Here is a 19,641-nt window from a genome sequence, read left to right on the forward strand (position 1 = left end):
TACAAACTGTAGCTACATTACTAACAATGAGATCATCAAAAGATGTGTTTGTAAGCAGTCATGCAGTGAGCAAGTAGGGATTTTCTTGCTATACAGGCTTTCACAGCTTTCTTAAAAGTCATGAAAGTGTAGTTTCTTTTGATCTTGACTTCATTAATGCAGGTTCTCATGGCAAAAGCCATCAACTTAAAGGAAAGCTTCCTTGAAACAACATTTACCAACTATTGACTATAGTTAATTTATTAATAATGGGACTAGTTGTATTTTTAACTAAGATACAGAACAAAATAATTCTCTTAGAGAATAATGTTGACCAATAAAATGTTCAATAATGATGAAATGAGAATTATGAGATTTGTAGTTGACAATACCAAAAGATTTTAGGTTTTTTTTACTTTATTGAAATTGTATATTCCCTACATGTGTGTTCACAATTCACTGTTTTTGTAAAAATGAACAAAAGCTCCCATTTGAGTATCCCTAATTTGTAAAATATTTTCAATTAGGAATTGTTAATGAACTACATTTTCTTCAATATGTAGTAGACAACAATGAAAATGTTGTAATGATATTTTAAATTTTATATTAAACTGCTCTGTATTACCATATAAAAGCAGAACAACAATGAAAACAAAGAAAGTAATAAACTTTTAATAGTTAGCTCGTAGGATTGGACTAAATTTATGATTAAAAACAGTGGCAGATCCAGAAGAACTCAAAGGGTGCCAACTCTAAACTTAGAAGTATAAAGGTTGCCCAAATGAAAAGTGGACATATATCAGAACTGGCAAACACTGCAAATCTAAAAGAAATCTCCATGTTTGTTTAGGCAAAGGTCCTAGTGTCTTACAATCAGATTGATGCTAGTTGCATAGAATTTTGGTGGCTGTTGGTAAAAAAATTCTTTGATCCTATCCTTCACTTCATCCAACATAATCTCTGCCTTTGTCCTATACTTAGCATAGTGAAATATGACACGTGTCCACTTTTTAATTGGGCATTCCTTATATTTGAATAATTATAAGTATCTTTTATTAACACATGCATGACAATTGCATTGTAGATAAACTATATTTGCCATTATAAATGTTCTTAAAAACAATGTTTTAAAGTTTGAACAAATAAATTTTAATGTTTTTTGAGTCACTGAAGAGGGCCTAAGCCCTTGTAGCTGTCCATTGATCTGCATTAAAAATCCTGAATTGTATAGCTTCAGTAGAACATAGATATAAAATCACTAAAACAAACAAAAATAGATGCTGAGAATACCTTCTGTTTTTGATTGGTTTTCTTATTTTCCACTTTTACTAGTGCAACTTTCAAGGTTTTACAAATTCATTTCAAATAAATTCATAATGCCAGGATTATTCAATTGATGTGGATATTGCAACGGGTGTCAAAGAACGCCATATATATTGTATCAAGAATTTGGATACTGGGAGTTCAGATAGCAGGGTATGGCTGTAATATAGAAATAAATTAACATATCCTCCTGATATATTACTGATGTTATGTTTTTAGGGAGAATGTACTTGGCGTCAACCTCCAGGAAAAGAAATTTATAGAAAGGGAACAATTTCTGTATGGGAAGTGGATGGGAAAGATCATAAGGTATATATTTAAGTATTAATTTTTATTCATTTAATAAATTGAATATAAATAACGAGTGAAAATTGTGTAACCTAAACAGAAATACAGTATATGGACACTTTATAAATTTTTAAGTTGTATAAAATAATTTTTTATAATAACGTTGACAAGCTTAAAATTGTTTCTATGACAGAATCCCCATGTCTAAATTCTATTATCATGGAAGAATGATTATTATTGACTTTTAGAAAAGTAAAATTATATACAAACTCAATAAAAAGTTAAAGAAATTATAATAGGCCATTAAAACATTCTGAAACAAATACTTTATCTGGATTTAGTTAGCAGTGTTTTCTAACAGACTTTTTTGTGAAATTGAAAATTTAATCAAAACATAAATATTAAAAATGCAATGTAGTAATATAAATTAAACAATTAAAATCTAAAAATAATAATTTTAGAACTTTTGCTGCTGTACAGACATGTGATTCGTATCCTATAATGGAGTCAAGATTATCCATAGACATTAAATTCTAATTTCTTTACTTTTTTATTGAGTTTGTCTGATTTTATCAGCATGTTGTGACAGATTTGAAAGTTTATGAAGAACTTGATCAGAATGTGTATTGTCATTGAAATCCATAAATCTCCTTTTAATTAATCTTTTGCTGATAAATCTTTCAAAATCTTTAAAAGTATTATTTAAGTATTATTTTCTTTTTTATTAATATATATTAATATAATGGTATCTTAGTACTTGAACTGTTCTGAACTTCAACAATTTAGTATTCGAACATGTGTTCAGGAAAAAAATTGCCTGGTAATTGCCCGAACATACACAGCTCACTACAACAAATTTTTGGTTAATAACAAATATTTTTAACTTTAATTTTGTCATCCATAAAAAATTTTCTATGATAAAAATGAGTAACTAATTTAAAAATAAAATGAAACACTAGAATTGCCTATGTTCATCAGACAAAATTATACTCAGTTCAGTTTGTTTTTTTTTTTTTTACTTAATGCATGCAGAATCCAATCATGTTTTGCAACCATTCCAAGTTAATGAAGTGTTTCAACAATATATGTCTGTGACATATTAAGATTTGTTGCAAGTCTACAAGTTATTATTTGTAGACTTTTAACAGTTTTTTCCTGCTTTTTTTTTTCTTTTTGTCCAACAGCTTTTGAGCACCCTTCCTTTAATTCAAAATTTTTAAAACAGAACTTTAAAACTACATTTGACCTGTTCAAAATTTCAGCATATTAAGAATATTTCTTACAGTTTGTATAGAATTATATCCTTTCTGAATTCAAAAAACTCAAACCAAATGTGAAGTATAAAGTTTAAAATAAGCTTCTAAACAGAGAATACATTTTCACATTAGTAATAATGCATTAAATCTCACAATTGTTATAATTAAATCATATGTTTTAAGTAAGGACAGCTGTATAAGTGGACAAAAACTTTTTAAAATTAATAGATGTATTTTGTCATTCTTTATTGATATGGGTATTTTTTATGATTTATACATTTTAGGCTTGTAAATTCCTTGTTGAATTTGTATTAAATTCTTTTAAAGTGCTTTATAGTACAGAGACATTTCATTAATTTGGCATTGTCAGTACTGATACAGTGCCTTGTTATTGAATATGCCACATCAGACGATGGAAGTTTTTCCAGTTTTTTTTCCTTTAATCCCCTGGAGTGTACAAATCTATCTTTTATTATTTAACACTTCACTTCAATTTTTCCAGGCTATTCCTAGCTTTGTTTGGCTTGAAAAAAGAACACACTATTTTTATTCACTTTTATAACCATTTTAATTTATTCATCTGAGAAACCTCTTTTATGTCCTTCAACTCTGACATTCACTTGAGTTCAAGAATTACTCAGAAGCCAACTTAATTCTCAGATATTTTATTTAAATGCATTTTGGATCATAATTCTTGCCAACCTCTCTTCAGTAAAAGATACAATCTGCGACAGAACCTACACCAATATTTCAGACTCTTCAAAATCAATCACAGACTTTTTAAGTGGTTATGAAAGTGAATGTTTATATCTGGTAAATATTGCTACTTTTAGCTTTTGTATTACACTATTCTTACTTTGTGCTTTGAACATTTTCATTACTTTAAATACAGACATACCCTAATTATTGAAGTACATGAACAGTAATGTATTGTAGCTGTTTTCATGATAGTTATTGTTTTCAAGTGTGTTAAATATTTCTGCTTTTTATTTGCGTGGTACAATCCAAAAGTTCGGGGAATGCACTAATCTATGACAACAAAAGCATGTGTTTGAAGTTACAGCATATGAAATAGATTCTACCAAACCATCTCTACGTGTTCAGGTTAATTTCACCCATGTCATGTGATTAAACCACGAGCGCTGCTGTTTTTTTCCGGAGATAGTTACCTTTGTCCTGCGACGTAATAAAAGTGGAGTTTCAAGAACAACCTCCAACATTAAATTTTGTCAGCGTTTAGGTAAAACACCTACGGAGATTTTAAAATTGCTAAGAAAGGTGTACGGTGATTCTACGGTGAAAGGTCACGGTGAAGTCGAAATGTTGGAGGTTGTTCTTCTAAAACCCATGCAATAACATCTTTAGGAAAAAATCATGCATGAGCTAACTGGTTTTACCTAGCACAGAATTATGTCATCTTGGCATTTGTCATCTCTAAAAGGACAGCCTATACCACTTTCCAAGAACTGTTTACATGAAAATCATAACTCTGGATCTACCCAGAGCACCAATAACCCCCTCAATGACAAGCTCGACAAGTCAGTTTATTAGGTTTTCTGGCATAACAGATGCCAGTTTAACAGAATTTCACTGTAATATAATGTTAATATTGTAATAATAACAGTATTAAAATGAAGCTAGGGAGATATATATATATTTTTTCTGATATTTGTAGAAAAGAATACTTCTACAATTATCTAAAAAAATTATTAACCAAAATTGACTTAATTTCTGGAATTAATACTCTCTGAAGTTTTAATGTAATAATAATTGTTGGTGATCTTCTATAGGCTCACTATTGATATGTCTTGTTACCAGTACTAGTGTTAGTTTCAGTTTATTATAGTACAAATAGAAAAGCAAGATTAAGTAATCATGGCCTTCTAATGCATAAAAATGCTCCACAGTGAAGCATTTAAATTAATGCATTAGAAACAGCATTGACATGGTTAGAAATATAACCCAAAGAAATTTTTCAATTGTTGTCATGATCAAGTGAGCCATCAAGTGAGTTAATAGTTTTAATATATTAAAAAAAAATTTAAAAAAACTTATTGGTCATGGTCATGCTTTTGAATCAAAGTGGGCCACCTCTGTCATATACATCTGTAAAATACATTTACACACACACACACACACACATACACACACACAATTAAATTTTACATTTGATTATATTTATCAGGTTTTAGAATGAGAAGGATGGTGAAGGTGGGGTCACCCCTAAAACATCATTAAAGTGCATTACTGTCAGGCTTAGGTACTGTACATCCTTAAAATTTTAGCCTTCTGTCTTAATTAGAAGTGGGTAAAATTTGAGTTGCAGGATTTGAGGACATGATACAAAGCAGTTTAAAAAGCAAAATAAGTGACTTCTTTCCAAAAAAGAATTGTGATAAATTATAGTCATGTGAAAATTATTTATTTAATATTAATTTAACTATTATGCAATTTATTTATTTTTTTACTTTGAATTCCAGAATTTCATCAGTAAGTTGTAAATTGCAATGAAAGACTAACACTTGTTTTTAATAAATTAGACAATTTTTTCCATTATTTCATATATAATCATCTTATATTCTACATTTCTGTCTCTTAACCTTTTTTCTTCTACTATTGTACTAGAATTAAAACTAATATTTTTACTTTATTTAAGGCATTTAACTTTTTATTCTTTCATTACCACGTATGATCAGTTATTCAAAATTGTCCCATCCTGATTATTTTGAATAATGAGTACTCTACTGTATTAAAGTTATAATAAATATTTGAATTAAATGGGAAATGTTGTACATAACAACAATTTAAGTTTATTCTTTGAATAAAAGCTTTAGAATGAAAAACTGTAGAATGTTCTAATATATCTTGTATAAAATTACATTTGGACAATAAAAACATTGGAAAAATTTTATTAGGCATAGACATTATTATTACTATTTTTTTTAAACAAGAAAGAACAATACAGGTAATTTCAAAGAAAATTAAGTTATTAATGAACATTATAAAATGTTTTTTTCTGTTGTTTTAACTTCAGAAAAAAAATATTCTGTCTTATATTAAGTTTACCAATGAATCAATATTGGATAATTCATTGACATATTATATAACTAGTATTAAATAAAGTGTATCAGCCATATTGTTGATTATTGAAAATATAAAAATTGATAAATTGGTGGCAATGTTAATCATTATTTCATAATTAATGAAACTGACCAATCATCATTCCAAAAATAAATTAAAGAATTTTTTAAAGTAATTTATCATAAAAGCAATATGCATTCAAATATTTTTAATCTATAAGAATTTTAACAATTGAAACCATTAATTTTCCACAACATATGCTGTGAGTTTCCAAATGTCATCACCATGGCAATGACATTCATTTAACAAGCAAAAACAAATTTTCTTGTTATAAAACAAAAAATAACTTACAGGAAATGTAATGTGATATAATTTTTCATGTAAATTATGAATTTACTTTGGAGCTTGATTTGATAATTTATGTACATAAAGAAAAAGAATAAGTTTTGAATAAGAGTTTACAATTTTTAAACTGGAAATTACATCATTCATATTATTATTATTATTTGAATTTATAGTAGGAAATTATAAACATTTATAAGCTTAGAATCTTTAGATAGCAGTGTATATAAACCTATTAAAGAATGAATAATGTATTTTTAAGATTAAGATAATATACAACTTATTACATATATTTATATAAAGTATTAATTATTATATACATATTAACAATTTATATATTATATTAATATATTATTAACAATTTATAATAATAATTTAATGATTAGTTAATAAATATATATTTATTTCCATTACAGATATATTGTCAGAATTTATGTTTACTTGCCAAACTTTTCCTTGATCATAAAACTTTGTATTTTGATGTTGAACCTTTCATCTTTTATATATTATGTGAAGTAGACAAACATGGGGCACATTTAGTAGGATATTTTTCCAAAGAAAAAGAATCTCCTGATGGAAATAACGTCGCTTGTATTCTAACGTTGCCACCATATCAGCGTAAAGGATATGGAAAGTTTTTAATAGCTTTCAGTATGTATTAAAAATTTACTTGCAAGGAGTAAACTTGGCAACACCACCTGACTGATTCTTCACATATCACAAATTCACTTACTATGAACTCTAATAATATTTGAAACTCTAAATAAATATTTAAGATTTAAGTGTTTCTTATGACACATAAACAGGGCTATAACAAATAGACTGGCTTACATTGTCACCAAGTTTACTCTTCACAAATTAATTTTCCTTTTGATCATCTTGTACAGTTTAAATAGCTCACAAATTATTTTACAGGTTATGAATTATCCAAATTTGAGCATTCTGTCGGATCTCCTGAAAAACCCTTATCTGATTTGGGAAAATTAAGCTATCGTAGTTACTGGTCCTGGGTATTATTAGAAATATTAAGAGATTTTCGTGGGACCTTAACAATTAAAGATTTAAGGTAAGATTTATTTTGTTTACAGTAAACCAAAGAAAGTAGTCCAATTTTTCAAATTTGTTTCATATATTACTTTCACATGTAATTAATAAAATAAATTATATTTTTAAGCCAAATGACTAGTATTAGTCAAGGAGATATCATCAGTACTTTACAAAGTTTAAACATGGTTAAATATTGGAAAGGACAACATGTTATTTGTGTTACACCAAAATTAGTCGAAGAACATTTACGTAGTGCTCAGTATAAGAAACCTCGCTTGACTGTAGATACTTCTTGTCTCAGATGGACACCTCCTAAAAAGCAGCAAAAAATTGGAAAGAAATAATTTATGAACCAACGTTGTAGTATATGTAATCAGTAAAAAATATAGTTTATGTTCTAATTCATCTATGTTCATCATTACATGTAAAATTCATCTACGTTGCAGTAATTGTACCTATGAATGTTTGTTTGAATTTCTTCCTTCATTTTTCATGTTTTATTAAGTGATAAATTTGTATTTTGAATATTTTATTCAGTTCAAAACTGATTTGTATAAGTGTATAAAGCTTACTAATGATGTCAAAACAGTGATATTTGAAATATAATTTCTTTTAAATCACACAATAAAAAAGTTTTGGTCTTGTTAAATTTTTCTGATTGTTTTTTTATTAATATAATTACAACTTATCTGTAAGCTTCAATTTAGTATAATCTCTATATTTTGAATTAAATGATACAACTTTCGAAGATATTTGAGATCAATTTATCAGTCTAAAATTTGTTGAAATATTTCAAAATTTAGTTTTTGTTGTGGATCCAAGTATAGGAATATGAGAAACTTGGAAATTATAAACCAAAACAAATAACTTGACATTGCCAGAATTTTTACAGGTTATTTTTATGCTAGATATTTGATCAAATTTTAGTGTAAAAATAGTCTAGTAAAAAATCCAACAGTGTTTAGATATGTTTTATAATTTTATAACTGGTCAAAGTTCTTTTATGTATTTGTTTCAATAAAATTCCTTATGGAGACAAATTCTAGAGCAACAATAAGAAATCTTTTTGTATATGCACACCAAAGTAGACATTAAAAATTTGTGCATTCTAAAACTTTGAGTTCAAACAACAATTTTTAAAGAAATAAAAGAATTTTTATTTTTTAAAAAATGTTTTGCTAATGTGTTTTTTTTATTAATAATTTATTCAAATTAAAATACTGATACTAAAGCATCAAAATATATTCAGTATTTAAAAAAGACAAAATTAATGTAAATTGATATTACTGGTAAGCCATGTACTGTACAATGAACTAAATCCAAATTATTAATTAATAAAATGATAATGCTGAATTCATTGGGTCATGTTTAATTAGCCATGATAAAGGCCCAATAATTCTGGCATTATCATTTGATTAATTTAAACCATGTAGCTTCCTTAGAGAGATTATTTTTTTAACTTCTTTGGAATATACTGGTATCATATAAAGGTAAATAAATAATTGAATATTATAATTATTATTCTGGATTATACAAGGTGTGTCTAAAAAGTTCAGTGAATGGTCTCATAAAATAAAGGAAACAAGAGATACAAACAAAATACCTTTACTGGCATTCAAAGTAATCACCATTAGTGACAACACACATTTGAGATCGGTTGTACAGCTTCTGGAAGCTGTGAGCAAACGCTTCTTCAATATCACATGAAGCACCGTTGTCACGTTGTTGGATCTGCACAATGTCGGAAAAGTGTAGGCCTTTAGGACTCCTTTGAGGTGGGGAAACAAGAAATCTGCAGATGCCAGACCTGGAGAATATGGAGAGTGTTGAAGAACTGTCGCCTGGCATGTAGTGAGGAAGTGCCACACGCAGCTCGCAGTGTGCAAATAGGCGTTGTTGTGGAGCAGAGTCCACTGTCCACTCTGGTACAACTGTGGCCGAAGTCGCCGGATACGTTTCAGCAGCCATTTCAAAACACCCTCATAGAATTCTGCATTGATGGTTGTATCATTGGGTAAAAATTCATGACGGATCAAGCCCTTACTGTCAAAAAAAACAATCAACATCGTCTTAATCCTGGATTTGGTGAGACGACATTTTTTGGGAGGGGGAGGTGGGAGGGACTTGAACACCATTCCATGGACTGTCGCCATTTTGCTTAATTTGAAGCAAAACTTGATGTTCAAGAGTTGCTCCATTTTGCAGTGACACTCCTTCTCACACTGACTGCATTACATTGTTTGTTGCATGCACTTCCATTTAACTGTCGTGATTTCAAGGCTAGGGGACACTAGTTGGCAAGTCTCACACTACATCTGTGTGAGCACAACATCCTATGGTTATTTCAACTATGGGACCATTCACCTAACTTTTCAAATGCACCTCGTACAATGACAAAATAAAAATCACAGAAAATGTCATGTCGGGCAATATGTTTTTTGGACATATATACTATGTTTGCCACTGCTGTTCTAGAGTGCCAGTGAAATATAATATGATCTGAATTTACAGGGTGACAATAATTAACCCGTACAAGTTTTTTGTATCGTAAATTTATTAAAGAAATGAAAATTAGCAAAACAACAGCATATAACAGTGACAATACTTTACGTATTAATCAGATATTCAGCCAGTTTCAAAGTGGCCTTCTTTTGCTTTGATGCAGAGCCCCAAATGCGTTTTGAAATTCTCAGCGATGGGCCGCGCTCTTCTGGAGACAGTTTGTCTCACTCCCAGCGCAAGGATTGCTTCAGCGACTCCAAACTTTCATGGCGCTTAGAACAGGCCCTGGCCTCCAAAATGGACCACACACTGTAGTCCATTGGGTTCAGATTCGGCGAGTACGGTGGCCATTCCGCAGACGAGATGAAATCGGAAAAATGAGCCTTGCACACTCCTGAGTCTTCTTCGCCCTGTGTGTCGGCGCCGAGTCCTGCTGAAACGTCCATTTCGCACTGCCAAAATGCTGCTGAGCCCACAGAAGTACCACAGCCTCGAGAATGTCACGGTGGTACACATTTTGATTGATTTTGGCCCCTTGATCGACGAAAACAAGGGGTGTCTTGCCGCTCGCACAAATTTCGCCCCAAACCGTGACTGACATTGGATTTTGTGATGTTCGGTGACGGCTGAGCGTCCAGGAGCCCCCGCGGACCAGTTCCTGTCGTTTTGGTGGTTGTACGGAGAAAAGTTTTTCGTCTGTGAAGAGAATGCACTCCCATTGTCGACCTGCGGCCTGACGCTTGAGTTAACGGAATCTTTGGAGTCTCACGCACTTGTTTTTATTGGTGAGGAGCTGAACCTTTTGGAACTTGTAGGGCTTGAGTATGAGTTCCTTTTTCACCATTAACCGCACCAATTCGCGATTGATTCTGATCTCACGAGCAATTTTTCTCATGGAGACCTTTGCATGTCAGTCAACTCGCTTTGTGATGATCTTGCGGTTCCTAGACGTGTTGACAGTGCGCTTTCTTCCACGTCCGGGACGGTCACCATTGTAGCCAAGCTCCTTGAATCGCCGAACTGCATCTGAGACTGTCATTTTTGGAACACCGAGCAGACGAACAATTTCACATTGATGCTTTCCTTGCCGGAATAGCTCCAAAATTGCACAACATTTGTTCGACACCATTAAAAAAATAAAGAACTAACTCTTATTACATCGAAAGTACATCTACACGGGCAGGAAATCATGGAGAATTAAACAATAGTATGTAAATTGGTGACAGTAAAAAAGTTCAGGTGCAGCATTGCTACAAACTTTGTACGGATTAATTATTGTCACCCTGTAAAATTTCACAATAATTATTATAGATTCACTTAATGAATTTCATACTAAAGCATTTACAAAATAGCATTTATTTTCAATCTGTGCAATTAGTCATTACAATAACAAAATTTTGTGAATTATTCGATAATTATTTTATTGTTAAACATAATAATTGGACTAAGTAATTAAGATTTTATCTCTAAAATATTGACTGTTACGAGTTGTACACGGGATTAAATCTGTTATTCAATAACAACAGGATTAGATCTATTTTTTAAAATTCATTGCAAAAGATATTTATAAATACATAACAAAAAATAAATATACAAGTGTAGAAGAAACATTAAATTAGAGCAAAAGTGTCTTCACAATTTGTCCTTTGTTGTCCTCTTCAGATTACATTATCCAATCCTGATGTGTGAAAGGGGACAAAATTGTGAATATACTATTCTGATTTAGCATTTCTGAACTTGTAAATTTTAATTATAATTGCTGTCTTGGAGTTTTATTAATTAGTTGCTATATTTTATTAAACTATCAATCAATGGTGTTCTGCTTTAATGGAAATTCAAGCTCTCCAACTCATCTGTTATTTTGATAGAAACTTTAAACAATTAGAACATAAAAAAAAACTATAATACAATCCAATATATTTAAATGTTTTGGAAATACAATTTAAACAACCACATTTTCATTTTAATTAGTAAAATGTAAATTATGTAGATGCATAGAATATAGTTCTTATATGTCAGATTTGTACTTTACATACATACATACAAACATATATACAGAGACAGTCAAATCCCTCTATAGCAATATTTAGTCAAACCAAAATATACATACTGTATATATAGTTGCAGTGAGAGTTTTTAAAAAGTATTCCCTTATTTAACATTGTCAGACTACAAATAGGGTTATTTCTACAAAATTAGACAATTTTAGAACAGAAAAACATAGTATTGTCACTTTAAGTACTTAAACATAGTATAAGATTTTTAAGTGATTTTATTGCATATTATTTCTACAGTAATAAGTGTAATTTACAGTACATATAGCCTTTGTATAAACTGACAAATAATGATTCATTTGACGAATTACTTTTCATATCCCATTCAGATTTAGTATTTAAAATTGTAGTTTGAGTATTAGAAAACCTGGAACATAACTGTAAGAAATGATTGAAGATCACATTCTAAGTAATGAAACTGTCAAGATTCAAGACAGTTTTAAAAAATGGGTTACGGATCATTATCCATCGAATTTTTTTCAAATTCAACATTAATTTGCACCGGTCAGCCTACTGCTTTGGAGGACTTGGGATTGCATATGGATGGGTTGAAAAATTCCAAGAATTTTTCATGGATGGTCCATTCAGTATATCATCCCTCATCCCTCATCACCCGGCCACTCCAGGGTGGCCCTGACTAAACACATAATGGACTTGATAAAAATGTCCTCTTGCTGCTCACAGGATGGAAAGTGTGTTTTTAAAGAAGAAAAGAAAGAGATCTCAAAAGGATGCGCCAACAAACGGTGCATCCTTGACTCATCCTTTAGAGTCATTGAAACGTTCAAAATACCATTGACGAATGACTACTGTCACGTGATCATTCGTGCAAATTTACATAAACAAACATACAGAATGGTTAAATATTTATTTATTGAAATATAATCTACCAACATTTTTTGCATTGATCACTGAAAGAAATCTAACACTTACATTTTTTTTTCTTTTGTTATATCCGGTATACACGTACAGGATGTAAAAGAAACAATATAATGACAGGAAGTGCGATAAGTAAATTTAAATTAGATTTAAATAAAAAAAAAAAAAAAAAAAGATTTGTGAAATCTTCATCAGCAGAAACAATTTTAAAACAAAAGCAATTAAGGCCATGTTGCTCCAATGTAGGGTTTTTTTTTTTTTTTTTTTTTTTTTTTTAACTCTTTCCGCCCTGTGGGCACTAAGAGGGCCTCTTTTAGTAGGCCCATTATGGGTTCGGCCAGGCCCACAATGGGGCGACCGGGTGGTGAGGGATGCCATAAGTCAAAACCAGAATTAGAAACATTGTGATTAAAAGTGATAAATATTCAGCATTGGCTAGGCAGTAGCTATTCTGGAAAATACGTGAATAATTCTAATTGAACTAATTTTAATGAATTATTGAACCAGTCGCACTTGTTCCACATATTTAAGTTTTTCTTAGAAAACTCTGCTGTTTCCATTGTGGCCAGGCCTAACCCATGATGAACATAGGGTCCTCTTACAAGGAGAGGGCCAGACGTTCGACATTATTTAATATACACATTTTAGAATTAAAATTAAGATATTATAAATAAAAGTGCTTTGAAAATTTTAAAAGTATATGACTAACACTCCAAAAATATTTTTAAATGCTTAATGGAATATAAAAAATACAATAAATTTAGTCTAAAACGAATTTTAAAAACTTTTCGCCTTGTGGGACTACGGGCGCGTTCTTTTATGTCTCCGCGCGAGCGACATCTGTTGAATTAAAAATATCTGTGGAACGCGTTCCTGTATTCCGCCGGAGTATGCGCCGTCGGACGGCAAAAACTTCTGTTTGTGTGCGTTCGTTAATAGTGGTCGCTCTGCGTCTCCGCTACTACGGAGGTGCGCTACTGTTAGAAGGCATTTAGGAACGACGGTGAAAGAAACAGATGGCGGCTCCCGTACTATCGATAGTATCGTCATGGAGGAATCTATGATTTTAAAATATTTAAAATAATGCGATTTAGAGATAAAATAAGAGCCTCAATTGTAAAATTTAACCATCAAATGGATTATTTTGCCGACAGAGCATTCAAAGTAGCCATAAAAAAAAAAAAAAAAAAAAAAAAAAAACTTGAGTACCGGCTACCATTCGAAAAAAATTCAAAAAGACTCACCAAGTGCACTAGCTTTTGCTTTCGCAACTTCTAAATTTTCATTGATAAAACCACATAATGGGCCACGAAACGAAACTATCTGAGCTTTGGAGGACCCCATGTTGCTTTCCACCGTAAACTACTACTATAAGCGGCCGTTTTTGCCGTCCAACGGCGCGCACTCCGGCCGGAATACAGGAACGCGTTGCGCAAGAATTTTTAAACGGATACCGCCCGCACAGAGTTACGTGGAAGAATAAAAGAACGCACCCCTTGTAGTGGTAGTTTACGGTGGAAAGCAATATGGCGTCCTCCAAAGCTCAGATAGTTTCGTTTCGTGGCCCATTATGTGGTTTTATCAATGAAAATTTAGATCTGAAAGCGTACGTTAATGCACACAGTGATGTAAGTGTCGTCTTGAGTTTTTTTTTTTTTTTTTTTGGAATGGTAGCTCGAATTACTAATTTTTTCGTGGATATTTCGGCGGCGAAGACAATATTTTAAGGTTAATTTTTACAATTAGATTCTTCTTTTAACTTTTGTCTCTAAACACACGTTTTAAGGTCATAGAGCCTTCCGTTACAACACTATCTATATAGTATGAGGGCCGCCATCTTTTTCTTTTTTTCATCGTCGTTCCTAAATGCCTACAAACAGCAGCGTGTTCCTGTTGTACCGAAGACGCAGAGCGACCGCTACTAACGAACGCACCCTAAGAAGGTTTCTTTTAGCAAGCCCACTATGAGGTTCGAGCAGGTCCACAATGGGATGCTGAATAATGAGACATATCCAAACAGACAATCCTGCGAAAATTCCTGTTCCACCTGGATTTGATCTCAGGTATCCAGAGCAGCAAGCTACCACCTTCATCGTTCGGTCATCCGACCATCTAAAACAGTCTATCTTCAAAAGAGAACATACATCTCCGAATGGAAGATCTTATAAACTGCGTAAAATCTTATGAACTGGAATCTTCCATCTAACATAGAAATGGTCAATGGAAGACTTTTTGGATGCCAAGTACACAACATAACCAGCATATAGCGGAGCTCGATAGCATAACAGCAGCTAATTTTTAAATCATAATTAAAACGCGTTACTAGGATGTTGAAATTTCATGCAGATTTTTTCCCTCTGCACCACAAACACGTGGAATTGTTTTCAACATGTTTTTGAAATATAAAACACATTGCAGGAGAAGCAGTTCCAAATATGAATTGTAATCTATCTACTATCTCCTTCTCAGCACTATTGAAATTAATTAATAAATACACACACCTATTTTATATTTGCTGAGCATATTGTTTTATTCCGAACGTTTTCAGCCTACTATAATAGGCCATCTTCAGGCTTTTCATTTTTTGTTCGAAAATCTTCGAACAAAAAATGAAAAGCCTGAAGATGGCCTATTATAGTAGGCTGAAAACGTTCGGAATAAAACAATATGCTCAGCAAATATAAAATAGGTGTGTGTATTTATTAATTAATATGAATTGTAATACTATTTCAACTTTTCTCTTTTTCTGTATTAATAAAAACAGTCCTCTATAAAACGAAAAACTCTGGCCAGTACCGCCACGGTACCGGCCAATTTTTCATGTTCCAAATTACAGTTGTTACTACAGAAGAATATTCAACGCTTTTAAATGCTCAGAGTGAAATCTGAAAGTGAATGGTCGTGATTTCCTTTTTACTTTTCATATTCTGGCTTAGCAGAAACGGGCCGGGAAAAGCTTCTTTTTTGCTCTCTTATCAAACTCGTGGTTTTCGAAAATTTTACAATCTTACAAAACTACAAGTTTCATTTTACACAAACTACAAAGCTAACTTATAAGTGTAACTGTAATCATAACGCCTAAATTTTACGAAGTTTTTCTAACAGACACCAAACGAAGTATGTACAGTACGGTCGGCAGCCGTTTTCGTTTGCTTTTCGACAACGCTTTTATATTTCGCTTTATTCGCTTACCTATTCGCATTTTTCACTGGATGCTCGCCCTCTGATGTTTAATTCCATCTGGGTCGTTTGATTTATTCTTGTGTATTTATTCTTGAGCAGTAAAGATGAATATCAATAGAAAAAGCAAAGCTTTCTATTGCGTTTCAAATTGCAATTTCAAAGCTGTAGGGGAGCCTAATATAAGTTTTCATCTATTCCCGTATGAAAAACAGGTGATTATTCGCAAATCGGTCGGTTATATTTATGAGCTTCTCTGAATTCAGAAAGAGTGGATTAGACTGTTAAGAGTTGGCAGTTTCCCGATTGTCCAGCTTTACATGAACAAGTTATGTTGTCAATTTTAAAAAAATGTTTTTTTAAAGTTTAAAATGCCAGTAATTTTGTGTGGGACACAGGGTCGGATTTAAGCATTTCGAAGCTCTAAGCTGAACTCTGTAAGTCCCCTTACCAACCCTTCACAATTTTAGAAGGCAATCATAAAAAGAAAAGAATTAAATCAGACTATGTCTCTGATTTAATACGGATATTGGAAGAAAAAGATGAGGTCTCACTAGTCTTCTGTTTTATAACTGAATTTAATTAAATTTGTATACCCATTCCATTAAAAATCTTTTTAAAATTAGTTTTATCAATTTTTTTAAAGATCTTATGTTAATTCTTAGAAAAAAATTAATGAAATTCTACACAAAATAAAAAGTAAAGTATATTTTGTTGGTTTGTAAAAAAATATTTATTACAAAATTTGACTTGTGGCCGCCAGTGCCAGAGATCCCGAACACTGCCTGGCAACATTGCCAACGAGAGTTGGCTGGCAACTTAAAAAAGAGGCGCGAAAGTTCGCGGGATTTTGCCTGGGTGTTGACCGAGGATGTCGGTGACAGTTCTCACCTTTTTAATAAAGTTTTTTTGTTACTGTTCGTGTTTGACTGCTTAACGTTAGTTCTAAAGATCAGTAGGATCGAATGACAAAGTGGTGACCCGAACGTGATCCGATTAACGAACTACCTGGACTTTCGACTGAATTGGATAGCGAGCAACTCTGTGTTTATGAAGGAACATTTTTAACAGGACATGCAGGTATGATCAGTTTCTGAATCGTAAATTCAATAAGAAGACTAAGAGTACGTGACTTGGGCTAAGCCTAATCCAAGACTATCCCGCTTTCCTTGTAGCTGCATAGCTAGGCGTCCGAAATGGCGGAACAGAACGAGTTGGAAATCGGACGTGTACAGGCAAAAATGCCTATCTTCACTAAAACCAACATCAAATTATTTTTTGTGCAGCTAGACGCAGCTTTTGCCATTAATCGGATTACAAGTGAGAACACTAAGTACAACTATTTAATCAATTCCCTGGACACGGAGATTCTATCTAACGTCAGTGACTTAGTATTTGACCGTCCAGCCGAGGCTCCGTTTACTAAACTCAAAGATCGACTCCTCGAAATTTTTCAGAACTCCGCTGCTAAAGAGGCTAAAATTCTGCTTGAAGATCTGGCGTTAGGGGATCAGAAACCCAGCGTTTTACTCCGTAAAATGAAGGAGCTTTCAGCGGACAAGATTACCGAAGAATTTCTTAGAAACTTGTGGCTCCAATCTCTCCCCAAAAATATGCAGACAGTTCTGGCTGTTAGCGGTGATGAACTAGACCCAAAATCACAAAAAAAATACCGAAAAATTTTTCACGGCAATCAGAACAAAACAAAATTTGGAATTTGGATGCTGGAGCTGAAGCCCCTATTACACAGGAAAACCAGCAACTCAACTGTAATTTAGTTATACACTATATAAACTACTACACAAAAATATTTTAATCCCTTTACGTAAACAAAACAAAAAAATACCTAACGCATCATTCATCAAATGAAAGAAATTGAACGTCTAAACGCAATGTTTTTAACGGAATAAATAAATTCAAAAGTCGAAATTTATAGAAAAAATTACTTGTTTTCATTTGGACGTTCCCGATTACCATTATGGAAAAAGGACACCCCTGCCGAAAAATTTTTTTCGGGGGCTCAGAAATCTGGTTTCGCACCGGGCCCGGATAATCCTAGCCACGTCACTGATTTGGTACACAGTTAGGGTACGTCATGAAAATGCACACAAAGAAGGGATTTTTCGAAATTCCCCCCGCGGGGGGAGGGAGAGCATTAAGTCTTAACCTGAAGAACGGCTTCTACTGTACTATTTTAGATGCGATTTTTTGTTTTTAATTACGTTTAGTCTTCATTGAGTACTTAAAGGTATTAAATTGATAACAATTCAGACACTGTTATAGATATTTTTTATATATTTTGATTTTTTAATCAAATGTTCGAACCGTTCTAAATTCGAATTTCTTTTTGCATATTGATTCGATTATAGAATGAAGCGGGTACTTGCAGCTAGAAGTCAAATTAAAAACAGTTTGTTTGATTCTCATCATTCTCAGCGGTAGGTGTTAAATAACTATTATTATGGTTGTTGAAATATTGAATGTAAATAGGGTTTGCTTGCAAAATCCGCGCGAGCGAAGCCGCGGGTAACAGCTAGTTGGAAATAAAATATCCATCAAAACTTAGGAATGCTTTTATAATTTATGAATATAGACAAATGAAAGTAAAGCCCTGCATACAGCATTAATCTACACCTTTCTTCTAACTGAGTCTTTTTTCATTCAAAAAACTAAAATAAAAAGTACCCCTTTGACATTACTGTAAGAAGTATTACATCCTACCATGCTACAAATGTTTCGTTTCTTCCAGAGGAAAAATTCACCAAATTTGCCATGTTAGCTCAGTTGTAACTCGGTTGTTTGTAATTACAAAGTTTACAATTTTACCGCAAGTCTCTCCATCAGTAGTGCAAAGCAGGTAGAGAGCCTATTCGGGTTAGGGTGACCGCTGGTTAAACCGCCATAGAGTTGGGATCCATTTGAGTCTGTATAACAATGAATATATAGAATGGCTATAGCAATGCCATGTTGAAAGAAAATTGAATACATCAGCTATTTTCTTTTTAGTCAAGGAGACGTGCCATTTATGTTGTGTAAAGGCAACGAGCTAGAATATTCTAACTCGTATAAAAGTGGGCAAAGGAAAAGAAGAGTTTTAACACTTAACTGACATCGTGAGTCAAAATGACCCTACTTATTTATTTTGAAAAATTTTAAAAAAACTAACAAAACATTTCTTTTAACCTTTTATTTAAATGTTTCTAAACAAGACAAAATATTCTGTAGCAATAAGTTAAATGCATTTCTAAACATTCTTAATTTTTCTTTTCCGGTTGTTATGTATATATAACAAGGGAAAGTACAGTATATGAATGTCGTCAAATTTGACCCTCCGAGTCTTTTTGAAACTCCACGTTTTGAGACTTGAATCCAAAAAAGTAAAAAAAAAAAAAAATGAAAAAATGTTATTTATGGAAATAATATTCAGTGTATGTGTGTGTTGGTATGTCGGCGTCTATAAGAAACGAAATTTGACACGGTAGCTTGTGTATAAGAAACATTGACTCTATTAAATTTTTGTGGTTAAAGGTTAAAGGGATGGAGAGATAGAGGGGTGTCATCAGGGCCGGATTATCGAATAGGCAAAGTAGGCAAATGTCTAGGGCCCGTAAGTCAGAGGGGCCCGGCTTCACTGCAGAAGATTTCTCTGTGTGGAAACGAGTTAAAAATTTAAGAAATTCGATAGGACAGAAAATGCTGTGCTTAACAAT

General features: G+C 32.2%; 1 protein-coding gene across 1 annotated transcript in view; it reads left to right on the forward strand.

Moving 5' to 3' along the window:
* Nucleotides 1-7,965, forward strand: part of mof (males absent on the first) — a 49,339-nt gene extending 41,374 nt beyond the window's left edge. Inside the window, exons 6-9 of the mRNA XM_067264505.1 lie at nucleotides 1,522-1,611; nucleotides 6,686-6,920; nucleotides 7,185-7,335; nucleotides 7,444-7,965. Of these exons, the coding sequence (XP_067120606.1) occupies nucleotides 1,522-1,611; nucleotides 6,686-6,920; nucleotides 7,185-7,335; nucleotides 7,444-7,660 (693 nt within the window). The 3' untranslated portion in view covers nucleotides 7,661-7,965. The remainder of the gene's footprint in view (nucleotides 1-1,521; nucleotides 1,612-6,685; nucleotides 6,921-7,184; nucleotides 7,336-7,443) is intronic.
* The last annotated feature ends 11,676 nt before the right edge of the window (nucleotides 7,966-19,641 follow it).

The sequence above is a fragment of the Centruroides vittatus genome, unplaced genomic scaffold (assembly GCF_030686945.1).
Source record: "Centruroides vittatus isolate TY-2023 unplaced genomic scaffold, ASM3068694v2 contig_19, whole genome shotgun sequence".
NCBI classification, from domain to species: domain Eukaryota; kingdom Metazoa; phylum Arthropoda; class Arachnida; order Scorpiones; family Buthidae; genus Centruroides; species Centruroides vittatus.